Source organism: Centruroides sculpturatus, unplaced genomic scaffold (assembly GCF_000671375.1).
Source record: "Centruroides sculpturatus isolate CEXI.00-Female unplaced genomic scaffold, Cexi_2.0 scaffold1065, whole genome shotgun sequence".
NCBI lineage: Eukaryota > Metazoa > Arthropoda > Arachnida > Scorpiones > Buthidae > Centruroides > Centruroides sculpturatus.
Genome location: NW_019385242.1, coordinates 165,163 through 184,374, shown reverse-complemented (window position 1 = coordinate 184,374; position 19,212 = coordinate 165,163). Strand labels below are relative to the sequence as shown.

At 31.0% G+C, this 19,212-nt stretch overlaps 2 protein-coding genes across 2 annotated transcripts in view; one reads left to right on the top strand and one right to left on the bottom strand.

Annotated features, from left to right (window-relative positions):
• The first annotated feature begins 5,103 nt into the window (after positions 1-5,103).
• On the top strand, positions 5,104-8,340 carry LOC111636624 (nose resistant to fluoxetine protein 6-like). The gene is made up of 3 exons (XM_023381906.1): positions 5,104-5,221; positions 5,297-5,439; positions 8,069-8,340. The coding sequence occupies exons 1-3, from the start codon at positions 5,143-5,145 to the stop codon at positions 8,249-8,251; spliced, it is 405 nt and encodes a 134-aa protein (XP_023237674.1). The 5' UTR covers positions 5,104-5,142; the 3' UTR covers positions 8,252-8,340.
• A 2,098-nt stretch (positions 8,341-10,438) lies between these two features.
• Positions 10,439-19,212, bottom strand: part of LOC111636632 (nose resistant to fluoxetine protein 6-like) — a 28,954-nt gene continuing 20,180 nt past the window's right edge. Inside the window, exons 11-15 of the mRNA XM_023381914.1 lie at positions 17,787-17,906; positions 17,235-17,358; positions 14,515-14,701; positions 12,785-12,927; positions 10,439-10,781 (exon numbers count right to left, since the gene is read on the bottom strand). Of these exons, the coding sequence (XP_023237682.1) occupies positions 10,611-10,781; positions 12,785-12,927; positions 14,515-14,701; positions 17,235-17,358; positions 17,787-17,906 (745 nt within the window). The 3' untranslated portion in view covers positions 10,439-10,610. The remainder of the gene's footprint in view (positions 10,782-12,784; positions 12,928-14,514; positions 14,702-17,234; positions 17,359-17,786; positions 17,907-19,212) is intronic.

Sequence of the window (19,212 nt, the reverse complement as noted above, 5' to 3'; positions counted from 1 at the left end):
CGTAACTTGCCAATTTTAAAAAACACAATATTCACAGATTTGTTTGAATTTCTTTTGAATTCCTCTGTGTGTATAACTGAACAAGAATTCGTTCAATATGCATTGTCGCGTTATCACGATGCTGAAAACCCTTCTGAAACTACGTATCAGATTATGAAATATTATTCTTTTTAAAGTAAATTCGTGAATAATTATTCTACATGTACAATAAAAATTTCTAATGATTATCAAAGGTGGACGAAGACCAGCTGAATAATGATAATCATAATTATACTCGTCTTCGTCCATCCCTTCTCTGATACAGAAGATTCGGATCTTAACGTGATAATCCTCTAAACTATTGTAAAACAAAAATATATTACTCCAATAGAAATTTTAAATTTTATTATGAAACACATAGTGTATATAATTTTTGATATTATGCTACCTAAAATCCATAAATTATATTGTTTTTATGTTCGCATGTGACAAATAAGTGTTATATCTATTATTGTACATGTATTGCAACATAACAATACACAGTATTTTAGTATTTATCATTTCAGGAAATTGAGAAGATATTTTCTTGAAAATTATCGAAAACCGTACTGTACACATTTAAGTACTTATTGCGTTGGATTACTAATTGGATCCTTTCTATCGAAAAGACAAGAATTGAAATTCAAAATGGTAAAATTTATATAATTTTTAATTTAAAAATTCAAATTTTTATGATATTTTTATTTCGCTAAAATATTACAAATTATATTTAAATAAAAGGTAATTTTGCAACATGGTTAGGTGAAAAAGCCTTTATTTGAACTGACACCATAAGAACATTGATGAGTATATTGATATTACTTCTTTAAATATGATTTACATACGTAAAATCTGTGTAAACTGGATTCGCACGGTACCGAAATTTTTTCGGGTTAAGTTTCCGTTTGGGACAGCACACATTACTTACATACATATTGCAGAGTACAGGTTCATGTTCAGGTTCAGGTTCAGGTTCTTTATTGCCGTACAAAGGTACAAGCCCGGTACCGCATAAGCACAACCGGTTTGAAAACGCATACAACAGTAAAGTTACAGGAATAGAGTACATAACATAGCATAACATGATATTCGATAAAAATCAATTATATACATGGTATGAAATAAAAGATGGGACTGTAGATACGGAGCACTATATACATAACATGATATACAAAGCAGTTTAATTGCATACTAGAGATCGCGTAACAAATAAGAATGACTTTATATACAGGACATTGAATTGGAACACAATATACAAGACAAGTACATGTCAACGGTCAAATACATAGTGGAATTGCATAGCAATATGAATAAGTTATAAGTGGTGGTATTTATGTTGCTAGGAGGTGCTAGTTGAAACGTTGAGAGCTGCAAGTTTACAGTATTTGTTGACTAGCTGATTGAAGTAAACGTAAGTGGAATGTTCGTTGATCAACTCGTTGCAACTACAGGGCCAGTCCTTTCCCCGAGAGTTGATTATAATCTTTAAATGTTGCCGCTCAGCATCGAGCATTGGGCAGTTGAAAATATAATGAAGTGCTCCATCCTGAGTGCCACAGAGGGAGCATGTATTGTTCGAGTAGTTGGTAAATCTGTTAAGATAGCAGTGGAAATTACCATGGTTGGTAAAAAATTGCGATGTGGAATGGTTGAGTTTCAACCATTTATAGTTATAAATGTCTGAGATATGCGGGAAGAAGTTATTGGTAATTGATTGACGGTTGTTGTTCCAGTCATTCTGCCAGTTTTCGAGGAGATTGTTCCAAAGGATGTGCTTTAAGGTGGAATTGCTCATATTATTATAACTAGTGGTGAGAGTGAGGTCAGTGGCAGCCTCCTTTGCTAGTTCGTCTGCCCGCTCGTTACCAGGATTACCCTGATGTGCACGAGTCCAGTTCAAGAAATATTCATTGGTGGAATGACGAATAGTGCAATAAATATCAGTAACTAGGTAGTGTGGATGTTTGTTTTTAATGCTGGCAATTGTGGCTTGACTGTCAGAGACGATGTTTATACTAAGGCCAGAGAAATTATTTTCACACCAGTGTATGGCGGCATTTACAGCAAAGAGCTCAGCCTGAAAGACTGAGCAATGGTCGGCAAGTCTGAGCTGTTTGTGGAAGATTTCATCTTCGTCCCTATATACCACAAAGCTGCATCCAACATGATTATCAACTTTGGAGCCATCCGTAAACACTTTGCAGTTGTTATTAAAGTTCCCATTAAATTTAATTGGGTTAAGATCTCCAGGGTAATGAGTAAGGTGAAAGGGAGTGGACTTCTCCAAGTCATTGGCATTAATTGTGTAGGAAGGGTTGATGTTAATGTTTTGTCCCCACTTGACATTCCACTGTTTGTAATATAAGTCAATAACTTTTTCAATTGGCGGTTTGAGGGCCATCACCTGAAGGCTTGCATTTGGGGCGGTGCGATAGGCCTTTGTTATGAGTAGTAGGGCTTTACGTTGGGCAGAGGTGAGTGCACGTCTAGGATGAACTTTTTGAGCGGCTTGACCCCAGGTGCCGCAAGCGTAAGTGATGGTAGGAATAAATATGTGGTCGTAGATGGTCCCCATTGCCTCTGAATTGAGGCCCCATTTATTTTTGGCATACTTGGCAAAGGTATGAAAGATGAGGCCCGTGCGAGCAGCTATATGTTTAATATGCTGGGTCCAGGTTAGAGTGGGGTCGAGAGTAATGCCCAGGTAAGTGATATGCTTTTTCACCTTGACAGATTTCCCATACATTCTGATGGTCGGAACACGTGCGTAGAGGTTGTTTTTACCTGGGCTGTTGAACATGATGCATTTGGTCTTCTCTGCATTGAAGGATAGCTTGTTATTTTCACCCCATATGCAAATGTTTTTAATAACAAGCTCTGCTCTGTGCTCAAGGGCAGCTCTGGAATTTCCACCAATTAAAATAAAAACATCATCAGCATAAGCTGTGATGGAGTCTTGCCCAAAGTCTGTCCGAAGGAACGTGTCAAATGCAATATTCCAAAGAGTGGGGCCACAGGCAGACCCCTGAGGACAGCCACGTGTCACTCTTCTTTCCTGTTGGCAGTCACCATATTGTAGTATGGCAGTTCTATCTGTAAGATAATCCTTGATCAGATGATATATGTTAGCTGGGCAGTTAATATCTCTGAGATGTTTGAGGATAATAGGCCACCAGGCGCTGTCGAAGGCCTTAGAAATATCCAAGCTGATTCCCAGTATGTATTTGTTATTTTTAAGAAGAGAGTGGATTTTGCTTATTACCATGTTGATAGCTTGCGGAGCAGACCTTTGTGGCCTGAAGCCAAACTGGTGTTCGCTAAGATAATTGCCATTTTCCAAGTGCCAAATGAGTCTATTATTAATTAACTTCTCCAGAACTTTACCCATGGTAGGCAGAAGGGAAATTGGTCGAAGATCTTCATTGCTGCCTGGCTTAGGGATAGGTATGATTTTAGCTATCTTCCAAGCACTGGGAAAGATACTATGTCTAAGGCAGTTGTTGAAAATTTTAAGAATATTTTCTGGGATTAAAGTCCAAATGTGTTTGGCAATTTCTGCAGTGATGTTGTCCATTCCAGGAGCCTTACCGCGCTTAAGGGTGTTAAAGATCTGGTTAGTTTCTTCATGGTTGAAGGGAGGCATGTCGGTAGTGTTGATGCTATTTTGTTGACTGTGTCTGATATTACTTTGCCAGTCATTGTCGGTGTTAGGAGAATCATCGAGGCAGAAATTATTCATTTGAGCTTCTAGGGTTTCCTCTAAGTTGGTGGTGAAGGTATTGTTAATAGAGACTGTAGTAAGGATGCGGTGTTGCCTCAGTTTCCTGGTGCACAACTTTGTAATATAGCCCCAAGGATTGCCAGAGGCACTGGTACAGAATTCCCGCCAGGAATTGAGCTTGGATGTTCTAATTTCATGTTTGTAGATTCTTTGGTGCTGTAAGTACTGAGTTTTGAGGTTGGAACGTTCAGGCTCACTGGATGTGCTTTGGTATCTTTTGCGTAGTAGGTTATTTGTTTTTCTCAGTTCTGAAAGTGTGGAGTTCCACCACGGCACCTGCCTGCCCTTAGGAGGGGTCTGCGGAATAAAGAGTTTGCAGGCTGTTGAGATGTGCTCGATGTTGTCTTCTATGATGCGCCTGGTGTATTGCAGAGTACAGTAGATCCCCCTATAATGCTGTTGATAATTTCGTGTTATATGAATTCCATGTTGTACGAGTCACTTAGATTTTACAAATACGTGTGCCGGGCTGTGAACGGCTCATGTATTTGTAAAATCTAAGTGACTCGTACAATATGGAATTCATATAACAAGGAATTATCAACAGTGTTATAGGAGGGTCTACTGTAATTGTGTTGTTCGTTGCAAATCACGGTTCGATCTGTTTGATCTACCTCATATAGAAGAACTATTGTAAAAGATTGTTGAATGGAAACATATTATTTCAAGTTACAAGAGATTAAAAAAATAATAATTGGTGATTTTGTTTGTCTTACTTTTAAATACGTTCGATTTAGTGCTATTATTTCTTTGCCTCTGAAATCAACACTAAATTGCGTGTGACGCTAAATTGAAAGTCACATAAACGATGAACCATCGAAACGCAAGTGATTTAGTGATAATAATGTATTTTGCCTAAATCGTACATTCAATAGTTCACAAATACTGAAATGTTAAAGAGGTTGAAGTTATATTAGGCTAGCTTTATATCCAGGTTTGATCGTATTTGTAAAAGCTATTGTTACGACGATCTTCTCCCAAATATCTAATTTTTCTGCTTCTCTTAACCTATATAACACATAATTAAGGGCCAGTTTCCCCATAGAGAGTTCTGGTCCTTTGGACGATTATCTATAGCAGAGGTTCTTAAATTTCTGTATTCTACCAATAAACTACACCAAACATCTAACTACTGTATGTCCATTAATCAAATAAAATGATGGAACGAATTTTCGTTTTTTGTAATTTCATGTTTTACCACGACATGCATAATTTAATGCATGCAATTTTTTCAGAACAAGGTCATATTTTTCTGGATCGCCTCTTTAACTTTGATGGGATACGCAATATTTGGTTTGCATGGAGTCATAAACGATGCATCACCAAATCAGAACTTCATACTCATGCATAGGATTTTTTCGTCTTATGCCTGGACTATTGGAAACGTTTGGCTGTGTGTAGCATGTATTTCCGGATACGGTGGTTAGTGTTGTGTACTTAAATGAAAAGCGTAATACATTTTCTTTATTTTCAATAAAAAATTCATTTATATTCTAGGAATTATTCATCAGTTTTTATCGTTGAAGATATTTGTAGTGCTCGATCGTTTAAATTTGTGGATTTATTTGCTTCATTCTTTATGCATCTTTTATATTTACAGTTATACAAGAAGCAACATAATCTTCACCGAACTGAATTTGGTAAGTTGGAAAATACATTTATGTTACTGTTATTTTGGGTACGTTTAGTGACTTAAGGTTAAAGGCCATATTCTGACAGTTACGAATAGTTCTGAATAATCAACTAAGTACAGTACTGTACATGAAAATCTACGTTTTTCATGTATTTGAGTGGTTACTGCATTTATATTAATGTGTTTTATAAGCACGACATCGAAGTTCAATGTCTCATGGAGACATTGAGTTTGTAAAAATGTTCAAGCAGTTTATATTCGTACTTTCGATGCTATTTACTGGTAAGTAAAAAGTAAGAATAAACTGTGAAGGTGTGTTGTAATGTTCTATGCAAAAAGAGAATAAGCAAAAATTGTTAATATATCAATAGTATGTAAAATATACAACTAATAAAAACACAAGTTAAAAATTGATACAAAATTATAATAATAATTCAAAACTAAATGTAAAAGTTTGACTGAAATTGAAGAAAATATACATTTCTTGAAATTTCCTATTACAGTAGAGCGTCGGTTATCCGAAAGCATTCCAGTCGGCAAATTTAAATTTTCGCTAGTGCTGTGGCGCTACTATCTTTGGCTATATCTTGGGCTACTCCAATATTTTTTTTGTGAGTGTGTGTATTTTAGCTGTCAGCACTGGCACTTTTGTGTGGTGTTTTTCTGAGGACTGTGTCGTGCTGAATCGAACGTTTTTGAAACTAGATCAACTTCTAAAGTATTTTTTTTGTTTTTATATTCTTCAATATATTTATTTTATTTGTACAAATAAAAAAATAATTTGTAACGATACAATAGCCACGATTATTATTTTAAAAAGTTTTCGTTAGGCTTAACATCGACGAAAATTCAACGGGAAGCGACACGCAACAGAAAAAAATTTCAACAAGGGATAGGTTAATATATTTTTTCGTGCATAATTGGTTATCCGAAAAATAAGTTATCCAAACAACCTCAGTCCCCAATTGATTCGGATAAATGATGGTCTACTGTAATTCAAATTTCTAAATTTTCGTTAAATTTATACTTTATCATTATTACTATTTTATTATATAATTTTCTATTGTAAGAAATAAATGACAAAATTTGTTGAGAATGTTGAAAATAATAGTTTTACTCTTCTTGCTCTCCACTATCCGAGTAGTTACTTCAATGGTCCACTCGGATAGTGGACCATTGAAGTAACTAGTCGCAGATTCGTATCTCCCAGACAGCTGACAACATGGAGTTTTTCGGTTTTCCTCACGTATCAAAAACCTAAATGGGAACCTGTTTCTCACAGAAAATCCTCTTACTAAGAGTCTTTTACAGTTCTCCTGATTCCCTCTCTCTTTCTATTTCTCTCGTTTCTGTGATAAATGCCAAAAAAAAAAACAAAAACCATATCGACGTTTAAGTGAGATATGAAATTCTTTATATTTTATTGATATTATTATATACTTGTATTGAGTTTATTTTAGAGCTTTGTTATAAGTTAGCATTGAAACACAAAATACAAAACACTTACTAAAACTTTAACGTTTTAATTCACAAATTTAACTATATAACGAATAATAACATATAGATAATGACTTAGATAAGTGTTATTTTTTACTCACATCTAATAATCTTAATGAAATGAAACACTCATGAAATAAATTCTCTCAAGAGATAATGGTCAACAAAGAGATTTTTTATTATATTCAAATACACACTGTTGGCCATTAATTAATTAATTAAAATTTCAACACTAGGAAGGAAAGCAAAGAGAAGAATCATGTTTGTTGTTCACCTACAGTATAGTGAAAGAAAAACATGATTAAAATTTAATCATTAAATTGAAAAGCAATCTTGATCACCTAGTATGTTGTACCTTTCATGTGAATTTCGCAATTGTAATGTGCTAACGTCATAGTGTAGCTTTCAAATGAGATTCCCTCAAACACAAAGTGGAAGTTGCGTCATTCTCGATTCTTTTTTCAGGTTGTGTAAAGTCCAAGCCTAAGTCAACAGATTTGCTCAAATTTTCTAAACTTTTCGTCTGATATTCGGGGAATATCTTCAGAATCAATATTTAATTTAAAGTTGCTTAATTAATTCTTCCATGTATACATTATGATAACCGCACATGATGGTTAAAATCTGTACAAATATACAACCTTGAACACACAAAACATGCAAAATGTTTTTTAGGTATTTGCTCTATGTCTGGTACTGGATTCATGTTGTCGTCTGTAGATGGGTTCAAGCCATTTTAAACGCCTTTTCACAATGAGATAGAGACCCGATACGGAACTTTCGAACAATTTGCATCAATATGCAGGCGAGGAAAGAGCCTGTTAACGAATGTAACCTTTTTCAATGTTGATTGTGTATTAGTGACTGTGATAATAATTTTCTTTTTGCATAATTCTTCAATGTTATATGTTTTTACATATTTAAATGTATAAATCGTCTGGGATCTTCAAATATTTACTTTCCGCAACGTTCATTTTGTTGAAATCAATCTCCTAATTACATAATAATTAATGGAAGTGCGTACATAAGATATTTTGACTATATTGCATGAAATTCTTTTGAAATTCCAATATTAATAAATTAATTTTTATAAATTACATATACGAATTGCAAGACTAAACATTATCTTTTCTTTTCAGTGGATCATCTTCATTTTTGTAATGAGTCTCACTCTTATTGCATCTACGATGTTTTATGTTTTTTTGGAAACGCCCCTGAATTTTCTTTTTTTAAAATTGTCTAAAAATACACTTTGTAAGATAAAGGAATCGCCTATGAAAGAATTTAATACAGCGTCAATTACGGAGAGGACGTCTTTGTAAGAAATCGAAGCAGATCCACGCCAGCTCCAATCCATTTATTTTTCAAAAAAGCTTCTGCTGTTATAGCAAATAAATTGTATAAATTAGAAATGTCGATATAATGAGATGTAAAACAACTCTTGCGCCTTGTTCGTAAGCGATATTTGCCTTATATCTTTGTTGCAGATTGATTATGACTTGTTTAAACTGTTTTAATAAGTGTTAATTTAAATATAATTTTTGTTGATCCGAGTACAATAAATGTAGTAAATATAAATAACAAAAATAAAACTTGTAAACACTGTGAAAAAATTTTTAAAAATTTCAATAAATTTAAAAATTTAAAAAGTAATAAGCAAAATAATGTAAGATGTAATGCTAGGCAATGCAACACATAATCTGTCAGGATGAGTGTGTTTCCAAGAGGCCTTTTGATAAGAAATTAACCTTAATCAGGTATTAAAAAACGCGAAGAGAAACCCAGATAACACACCGGATCCGAAGCATATTTGAACGGTTAACTTCAAACAATTGCTGTTTTATTATCGTCCACTTTAGAAAACTGACGTATTTTTTATGAAAAAGCCATTTTTTTCACTCTTCACCCGTGCATGTGCATCGTGAGCTTAATTTTTTAATTCTCTTTTACTGAATTAATAGTGTACTGCTCTTAAAATGAGATCAATCAACGTCACCTCAACCAGTAAGAGTAGACACTAAATATGGGGAACTAATTTTAAAAAATCTTCCTTAAACCGAAAGACAAAGACTTTGCTGTTCATAAGGAGTGCAGTATATACACTTAACAACTGCATTGCAACACGTCATAAACGTATATTAATTAAGTATGTCTTGCATGTAAACAGATATTTGAAACGGCAATAACATTTTTCATATAAGTAATATTTAATATTTATTTCGATCCTGTACACAAACATAGATGATTAGATATTTACAAAAAGTACAATTCGAAACAATTCTGTTAAAATTTCCGAATTGTGCAATTTCTTCCATTGTTTGGAGTTGGTGTTGGATCTTCGAATTTTCAGTTTCATTTAAATTACTTTTGAAAAATAAATTCTTCAAAATGGAATTGAAAGGAGCTTCAAGAATTAAATAAGAGAAAAAGAAACAGATTAACTACAGAAACCTTACGAATACATAGAGCATCTACTGTAAGGGAAAAAAACATATAACTATTATTACTATAAATATATGATTTAAGATATAAAGTAAATTAAACTTAATTTTTCATGTTCTTTTACTATGATTAATATTCAGATTACATGACATATAAATTATACACTCGTATCATATAAGTATACACACTCCTTTCTAAATTATAAAAATAAACTTTATTTAAAACTTTATTACATTTAAACAGTGAAGAATTTAGTTAAAAAACGTAACTTAAAATTTTTGTTATCCAGCAACGAGTAGCTTAAATTTCCTGGAAAAAAATACAAATATTTATTGCGATAAAAACATACAGTAATATACATGCTTGTTTTAAACACAATAATTAACAATACAGTATATTTAAAATCTATGAAAGTTAACGTTGAGTTGTACCTTTTCTAGCTTACGGACTCCTTGGGAAGTCCATGGACCACTGTCTTACAAGAATTATCATAGCAGTCCGCTTGTCTCTAATTTTAGTGAGATTAATAGCAGACTAGTGTGATAAGTCATTTATCCTTATTAATTAAAGAATTTCGTTTAAAAAATAACAGTTTGTTAGCATGTGTTTTTAAAGTTTCTAATTGGCAAGATTTACCATGTCATGTTATAATAATTTTTCTATAGAAGATAAGAACGGTACCTTTGTGTCCTACTGTTTCTCTTCCTGACCCCTTTGATGCTATTTTACTTCTCCAGATATCTCAGAAACCCACAGATAATTTATTACCAATAAGTATGTATGCAGAAGTATATATATATAACTACTTAATTAACTCTCCTGGAATTACACTGCAGAATAGTTAAAAGCATTTAAAATCTTAGATGCTTAAAATTATTTCTTTAATATTCATATAAATTTTTAAAATTCCAAAATAGTATGAAGTATATACTCACTCGTAATTTATATTATTTTAAATATGTCTTAAAAACTGAAAACTTATGAGCATTTATGTAATTTATTAACTCTGAAATACTTTAAAAGTTCGTATACAAAATATATAGTCATACAATGTTTCATTCCGGTTATGCAAAATCAAAATTTCTAAATATTCATTATCACTAGATTGCTATAACATGTAAATACATTTTAATGTGTGTTAAATTTCTTTACATAATATAAGTACTTAAAACATCGGTTATACACATTTCAATATAGCTAATAACCTGCTTTTCATAACATGTTCATATATCGACCGGATTAAAGCCGCATACTTATGGTTGTCAATTGACAATTTTTGACTGAAGCTCTCTTCTTTGAATTTGAACGTAATAATTTGAGGGCCAGAAAGTCGAGAGGAGCTTGGATAAAGATGTAATAGAAAAAAGATACAATCACCGAAAGGAACAGCACCAATGTGAACAGCATCCACTGAAATGAAAAATAATATTAACAATACAATTAAAGTTTGAATATATCGAAAATGTTTAACTAATACGACTCAAATCCTCTTTTTTCTGAATTATTTTGCTGTACTTAGTTTTTTTTCGCAAATTATCTATCATTTCAACTTAAACAGTGTTTATTCAATAAATTCTAAGCCACCGGACACTTATTTACTATAACATAAATACTTAAAATGAAATTTTAAATTTTATTTAGCAATTTCCATTTTTTAAATAATTTCTAATCCCAGAATTTTTTAAATGTGTGTTTCACTTGAACGAGCAAATATTCATCGTGATATTCTCACAATTCGGGGATGCAATTTTTAATAATATTTTTAATTTATGTAATTTAAAATATATTTTCTCCACTTTAAGTTAGTAGTGGCTTGCTGCTGTACCTTACTTTTAACAATAGAGTCATGCTGGTCATTTATGTAACCATCATTCCAAAAAAGGGGTTTTAATTGAAATTAAGTTTCAGACAGATGGACGGGAGTGGAAATTTATAGCTCTACAATTTTTATTCAAATTTCAGCCCAATAACATTAATGTAAATTATACGAGAATATAAACTATAATAGCTTAGGCTAAATTATAAATTTCTTATCTATAAAATAATTATGAACATTAATATAGACAAACATTTATTGTTGAGTCATTGCCATTTTATATTAAGTTCCGAAGTATTTTTCAAATAATTTGAAAATTATTTGAATATTATTTGAATTATTTGAAATTCAAAGCAATTTTCAAATAATCTAAACTGTCGCTTGCTTGTTTAGATATTTTTCTTTCTTCTTTGTTGCAAAAAGTAATTAATAAACTTGATATATATATATATATATATATATATATATAGAAGTATATGAGTTCTAAATTTAAATTATATACAATATACTCTCGTTAATCATGACCTTAATTATCCGGCATACACAACATTCTCTCACACAGATCAAGTTCAATATTAATGAAAGCTTATTTATTATTTATATTCGGCTATTGTATTAACAGTTTTAAAATAGTTTTAGAAAAACATTATTAATTAATTAATCTAATTATATTTCACTTTTTAATCAGTATTTTTGGTTTTTAATACGAGGCTGTGGAGTTTTGTAAAAATCTACCGACTTCTACTCCGAGTCCGATCGTGGACAGACTTGTTAACAAAATAGGCCCGGAAATTCTGATGTCATCACGTGACCTTAGAATAAAAACTTCAATAAATAGTGTTCTGAGAAAGATATAACGTAGAAACTTTTTATTCAAGAGATAAAAAACTCCTCTAAGTAATGACATAGTCAATAATTTTCAGAGTAGTGATGAGTTTTATAAAAAATTGTAAACACTAATAACGAATAAAATATTTATTAAGTCCGACCACACTGGAGATACGACCCATGACACCTTCTATGTCACCATCCTGTGGAAATTTAAGTAAGAACTAATATTTAATAGCATTAATATCTCTGTAGCTACCATGCCAAATTTTGTTTTTTAAACTTCACCCATTCTGAGATATAAAGAATATCTCTTTATTCTCTGTTATCAGATATTAAACAAACATCTCAGAACAGAGAATAAATACATTTTCCCCCTATATTTGACAGTTTTTGGGTTGAGGAGGTCTCCAAACATGTAGATTTGCAAAAATTCGGAGGGTCAAATTTGACAGGATTTCAATATCTTTCCGCATTATACACATAACAAGTTAGGTAAGAAAAAGGAGTCAGAGTCGGCGGATTTTTGACGACTCTGACTCTGACTCCGACTAAAACACCAAAAACTCTGTAATTTTGACTCTGACTCCACAGCCCTTGTTCATTTGTATAACACTATGAATAATCTTAAATCTAAAAATTACACTGATGTGATTCAAAAGTATATAAATAAACATGACAGAATAAAACATGTATCTATGTATGTATTATTTTATAGGAAAATTCATTAGTTATTATTACTTCTATTTAAAAAGTAATATAAAATTACCATATTTAGTTCAGTCATCATTGCACCTTTTCTAAGCTGAGCGTAAATATAAAGTATAACTAGAGGATGAAGCACGTAAATCCATATATTCAAACGATCTAAAATGGTGAAGACTTTCATAGACAGGAATCTGTTAACAACACCTAAAAATAAAAAATAAATTCGAAAACTTAAAAAATATATCAGATAAAAGTAACGTTCTACACGTTTATATACTGCAAAAATAACTATGTGTTAAGCATGTGAAATAAATATGAACGTATCTTTTTCTGAAATATAAATGATTAAATTATTAAATATTTTTGATAAATTGAGCGATAATCAGTAGTAAATTTTTTCCTCTTAATTCTAGGTGCTGTGAAAGGTCGCTTAATTAGAATTTCATGTGTATTATTTTATAACATTTTCTGTTATTTCCCTTACAAATAATGAATAGCAAAACAACAATTATTAAATTTCTCTAGTAATATAAGTACTATTAAAATATATTAGTTTATTAAAAATCACTGCACTTTGTTCAATACTAGTTTTCTGTTAAGCATAAAGATAAATTAATATTGATAGAAAATAAGAATAAATCACTTCTTTAAAACAGATGAAGAAATAATTTAATTAAATTAATGTAGCGAAACAGTGTATGTACATGAATTCCGTTCAACATGCATAAAAGAAATATTATGTCTCAAAAATAAGCTAATACTGTTCACTTATTATTACAATATTGTAGTGTTTGTTTGTTGAATAAAGTGTAATAATTACAAATGTACAAAATCATTATATAAATAATTTATGCATATCGAAATATTATAGTCAATTAGTCTTTCTATTAACAATTTTCATGATTGAATTTAGAAAACAAAAATGTAGTTTTGTATATTTTGCATAAAAGAACTTATTTAAAATGTTTACAATAGAGAGTGAAAGTGAAACCTGAAATGAAAAGTTAAGTTAAAATATGAAATTTCTAATTCTAGTTTTCTGTGATATTTTACGTTATTATTTCTATTTTACTTTCCCAGCTGTTATATATAACAAAGGAAAATCGGTCATCTAACTACACCAAAGTATTTTTACATTTTTGCAGTCGAGAACTCTAATTTAGACCTCGATAAATGCAAAAAAATTCGGGGCTTTTTCTGTGCAGTATGTATGGACATTACTGTGTGTGTGTGTGTGTGTGTGTGTGTGTGTGACACGATTTTCATCACTCTGTTTGAAGCTTAACAATTCTTTGCTTTTTGTCGAAGATTTTTAAATTTTTGCAGGGAGGTTTGTTAGAGGGATCGATGCGATTAAATTTGGAAAGATCAAGTGGGTCGTGTGTATCTCCAGTATGGTCAAATTTAATGACGATTTACTAGTATTTAAGATTTACAATTTTTGTAAAACCCATTCGTTTTCTGAAAATGAAGCTTTTTCCATTTTATAACAGTGAAAAATATAGCGATTTTTTAAAAATTAAATATCATAACACATTGTACCATCAAAGATTGCCTGGAAAGTTAAGCAACTCGTTGCTAGATTTTTTTATATTTCAAATGAATTTGATGAAATGAATGGCCTTATCTCATATCACAGTTATTCTAACAATTCAAAACTGTCGCAGTGTATTTGATTGTCTAAATACAATAATTCATAACGATAGTTTCTACTTTAACTTCTAAAATCCAAAATATACATTCTCACTATACCTTAAAAGTTTCATATATAAAGTTGTGCAATTAACGTACCTCCATATCCAGTTATACAAGCTACACATATCCAAGAAAGCCCAATTATCCATATAAACGGCGACAAAGCTCTGTGAATAAGAATAAGGGATTTGTTTGGAGACACTTCAGTGATCTGTTTGTGCAATCCAAAAGTAGAACACATCAATAAAGACAACGAAATTATCCAGAAGATTACACGATATATCTGAAAAAATAAACCTTTTTTTAAATTAAAGTATTTCTTCGATTTTATTACGTTTACTTTGCATGTGGCCAACTTAATTTTTGAAAATTGAAAAAGCCGTCGAAAACATATTATGTAAAATACAGTAAATTATTTATTCTGACATGGTCACAATGCCCGACAGCAATATTTAATTATATTTTTAATTTATTTAATTTCAGTTATGTGCTTTCCACCTCAAATTAGCAGTGTCTTGCTCCTGCACATTATACTTTTTCTGCTATCAATAGAGTCGTGCCGGTGATCTATCCAACTACTTTAATATGAGTAAAGTTCAAATACACCCACTTACGCCGATTAAATTCAAAACTTATATATATATTGAAAATAAACGTATGTACAGTTACAAAGTTCACAAAACAAACATTTACAAAACGTTAATTATAACAAAGTTCAACACATTTATCCACTACAACAGGTCCGTCGAAAAGACACCTTGCAACGAACTAACTCTAAAGTCCTTTACAGCCCAACGAGACGAGACAAGTTTCGATACCAGCTTAGGCGAACTGAGTCCACTTTCTGAATCCACGGTGAACTGAACTTCCCGCCACAACTCAATCCTTTTATAGGATTGAAGAAGAATTGGATTCCACCAATTAGCGCTTAGCAGCGCTACAAGACGTCCGCCGATTGTTCGATGTCTCTCAACCAATCAGTGGTCGAGTTTTCAAAAGTGGTCCGATTGCTGTTCCTATGATCACAACCGTCGAACGATTGGAAAAGCGCGGGAAAACCGTGCGGCAGACGATTTTTATCCCGACAATATGTATTAAGTTAAATTGAAATAACTTGACTTTTTGTAGAAATGAGAGGATCTTATATATGTAATCGGGGAATACCATCCGTAGGATTTCTGGTGGTGGTCGTGAATTTCATTTCTCAAACAGCATTCTCGAGAGTAAAGAAAGACAGACAGTCGGGCGACAGTGGAAATTTATAGTTCTACAATATTTTTTCCAATTGTAACACAATAATCTGTGTGTGTAATTAAAGTATCGAATAAATGAAATGGATGTATTATCTCTTTGTCAAGTTTGGACTTACTTATGAGCTACGACTTTTTTTCCGAGTGTAGTAAATCACAAAATTTCTTAGTAAAACACCTTTATTGTAACATAATCCTGTATGCCACTATATTTCAGCATTTCAGGCTAAAGTCCCTTATGAGCAGACTTTACTTTATATATATTAGCGTTTTTTATCTTCTGAACAGACTTTTAAATAACCATTTTAAATCCTTTCCTGTGGTTATTTCTTCTCAAATTCTTTATTCTGTATTTCCTATACTTGCCAGGACATGCAAGCTGAAGAAGAACTGAGAAGTCATAAAGTGGATTTGTGATGCACGAAAACATGTCGAAGAGAAACATTTTTTTACTACTATATCACTATCAAACAAAATAAGAAACGTGATTGAGCGAGATAATGTAATAAAAATAAATAATATAATATTAAAGTTGGGAATGTAATATAATAAATACAAAATAAAGAATAGTTTAGTATATAAATTAGTTTTTTCAATATTGACCCCAGCGACTATCACTTAGGACTGATTGATGGATTTCTCGACAAACCTATCAACAAAAAAAGGAAAACATCAGTATCCGACTACTAGTAACTCTAAGAGAGTTTTTATTTCAAAGCCTAAGACCAGATGATTACCATTAAGTGAACCACTGTTAAACCCAAACGCCAGCAGTCAAAATTGGTACACCGTAAGAATGTCAAATTGCCACCCAGGAACCCGAATGCAAAACCACAAATATTGTTCGTTTCCAGGGGTGTCACTCTTCTTAGATAGGTTTCACGTTAATATTAAAATTCATATATATTGTTGCATTTAAAAATATTTATTTATTTCTGTAATTACTCAGGATACATTTCTTCATAGTTGAAGTTTAGACTACAAAAAATATCAAATTTTTGAGTGTATCTTAATCCTTTTTATACAACCCCAGAAGTAACAGTTAACATGGTTTTTTGAAGAATATACTTCTTAAAACAAAGGTAAACAATAAGTAAAAAAAGGTTCACAATGTTAAAGACGATAAAGTGTCAGCCTTCTGTTATAGGTTCTGACACTTTTACATTAAAAACACAAAGAATTCTTCTCACCACATTGTCCTTATCCATTATTGTTTACCTTCGTTTTAAGAAGTATATTCTTCAAAAAACCATGTTAACTGTCACTTCTGGGGTTGTATAAAAAGGATTAAGATATACTCAAAAATGTGATATTTTTTGTAAATAGCCTAAACTTCAATTATGAATTTATTTATAATTTAATTATAAAAGAACTGAAATTACTTAATAAATAAAATTTATTAATCGTCAAATTTTGTATTTAATTCAGTTGATTAAATAATGAGAAATATTCTAAATTTTAATATTTTGACTAATGATTTTGTGCAAGTTAACGTTTACTGCCATTATAACTACTTAATTATAATATCATTTATATTACAATAGAGAATATAAAAAAGCTACTTACTTTTTTAATCTTCAGCTCCACTTTGTTTGACAGAATAATTCCAATTAGTAAACCCGTGCAATAGGAGCTGAGATGCGAATAATACGGTCTTTGATAGTTATTATGTACATAAGAATAAAATTTTCTGTATGGAAAATTCATAAAATTACTGTATTATTTTTTTCCCAAATAGCATACTAACTATATTATAATGTATAAATTCTTATCTTTGTTTACACATTTTAACAAACTAATAAAAATAATTTATGGCCTGACAGAGTTAACTTTATGTTCTGTATGAACCTGATTGATACAGAAATTTATCATGTACAGTATATTACATCAAAACTCTTTTGTATAAATGAGTAACACATACATAAGAAAATAAACGTGCTTTAAATAGATTTATCACATTGTGGCATATTACCATAATAAGTAAGATTTATGTACGTAAATAAAAATATACGTACATAAATCTTACTTATTATGGTAATATGCCGCAATGTGATAAATCTAGTTAAATATAAAATATAAAATAGTTTATTCTAAATATTTAATATCACTAAAACATACTCCCTGTCAACAGAGTATCCAAAGAAAGGGAAGATGTCTGACATTAACGTGTTAGTCACGTATGAGGCAATGCCAACAATAACTAACATAAATATTAGAAGTAGACCATGTTTTGGCCATCTGAAAGTAAAAAGATATACAAATGTTATCAGTAAAATAATAAGAAATTAATAAAATGTTTCCAATTTGTCTATAGTTGGTTTGTATGAAAAAAGCAAAACTGTTAAGAAAAAAGTTCTATATAATTGCGTATTTCTTGAAGATAAATTAAGCAGAAACCTACAAAATAATTAATATTATCTTTGAGAAAAGAAATTCTCAACTTCGAAAAAGACAAAATGTTTTTAGATGCTGTATTTCTAAAACGATATATACTGGAACAGTACTCCGGCCAGTTAGACCTGTACAAGAAACAAATAATATAGTTGCCTTATATTTTTCGTAACATTTATGAATAAAACTAAATATCTCTAATTTTTTTTTTTTTTTTTGTAAATACGCAAACGATCGTCAACGAGTAAATTAGTTATTCATTAAAACACGTACTGAAGTAGCACAGTACTGAATACTTTTTTCGTTTTGGCAGTTTTTCATTTTAAACAGGTTTTCGCAACTTAAAATTTTTCTTTTTCTTCTACATTTTTCAAATATACAACATAAATGTCATAAGTTTCGTCATTTTTACACAACCCAAAAGATTATTACTGGACTTAATCCAAATTACTGGTAACTGAAACTGCAAAAATTAGAGTATTTGAATACAAGAATTGATAACAATTTCATTGCAAAATGTTCTGCTATACCCGAAGAATTGGGCTAGGTATTCGAGTGCATTTTACGTAAAGTACTCATGTGCACACATGCCAACGAATAAGCCAATTCCAAACTAAAAACTAGTGTCGCATAATTTTAATCGCATTATAGTGACATTTTAATACTCTAATTACTACTCCTTAACTTCAACCTTTATCAGTACCAATAATCATAATTAATTTCTTGTCGTATACTCGATGCTAATTAGTTAGTAGCTACTGCACACAAGATAAATTGGCAGAACTGTACCACCTTATTTCCATCGTCTTTTATCAACTATACTCCTTGTTCTTGAGTATTTGGTTCTGGAAAACTCATACAATTCTTCAACGTATTTGATTTTGCCCTTGTATAATTCCGGCCAAGAAAAATCTTTTCCGTTTTATTCAGTTATTGGACAAGTTTATTTGTGCATCTAATTACTGGTGTACGCTCATCTGTACATACTTATGTAAATTATTAATTTCTATAATGTAAGATTTACAAAGATTGTTTTTAGAAATATCCTTAAAGTTTTAACATTAATTATATGACAGGTATGTAATTGAAATAAAAGAAGTAATTTCTAATTTTAATTATTTTGCAAATAATTCTTTTAATTACTGCTTGATTA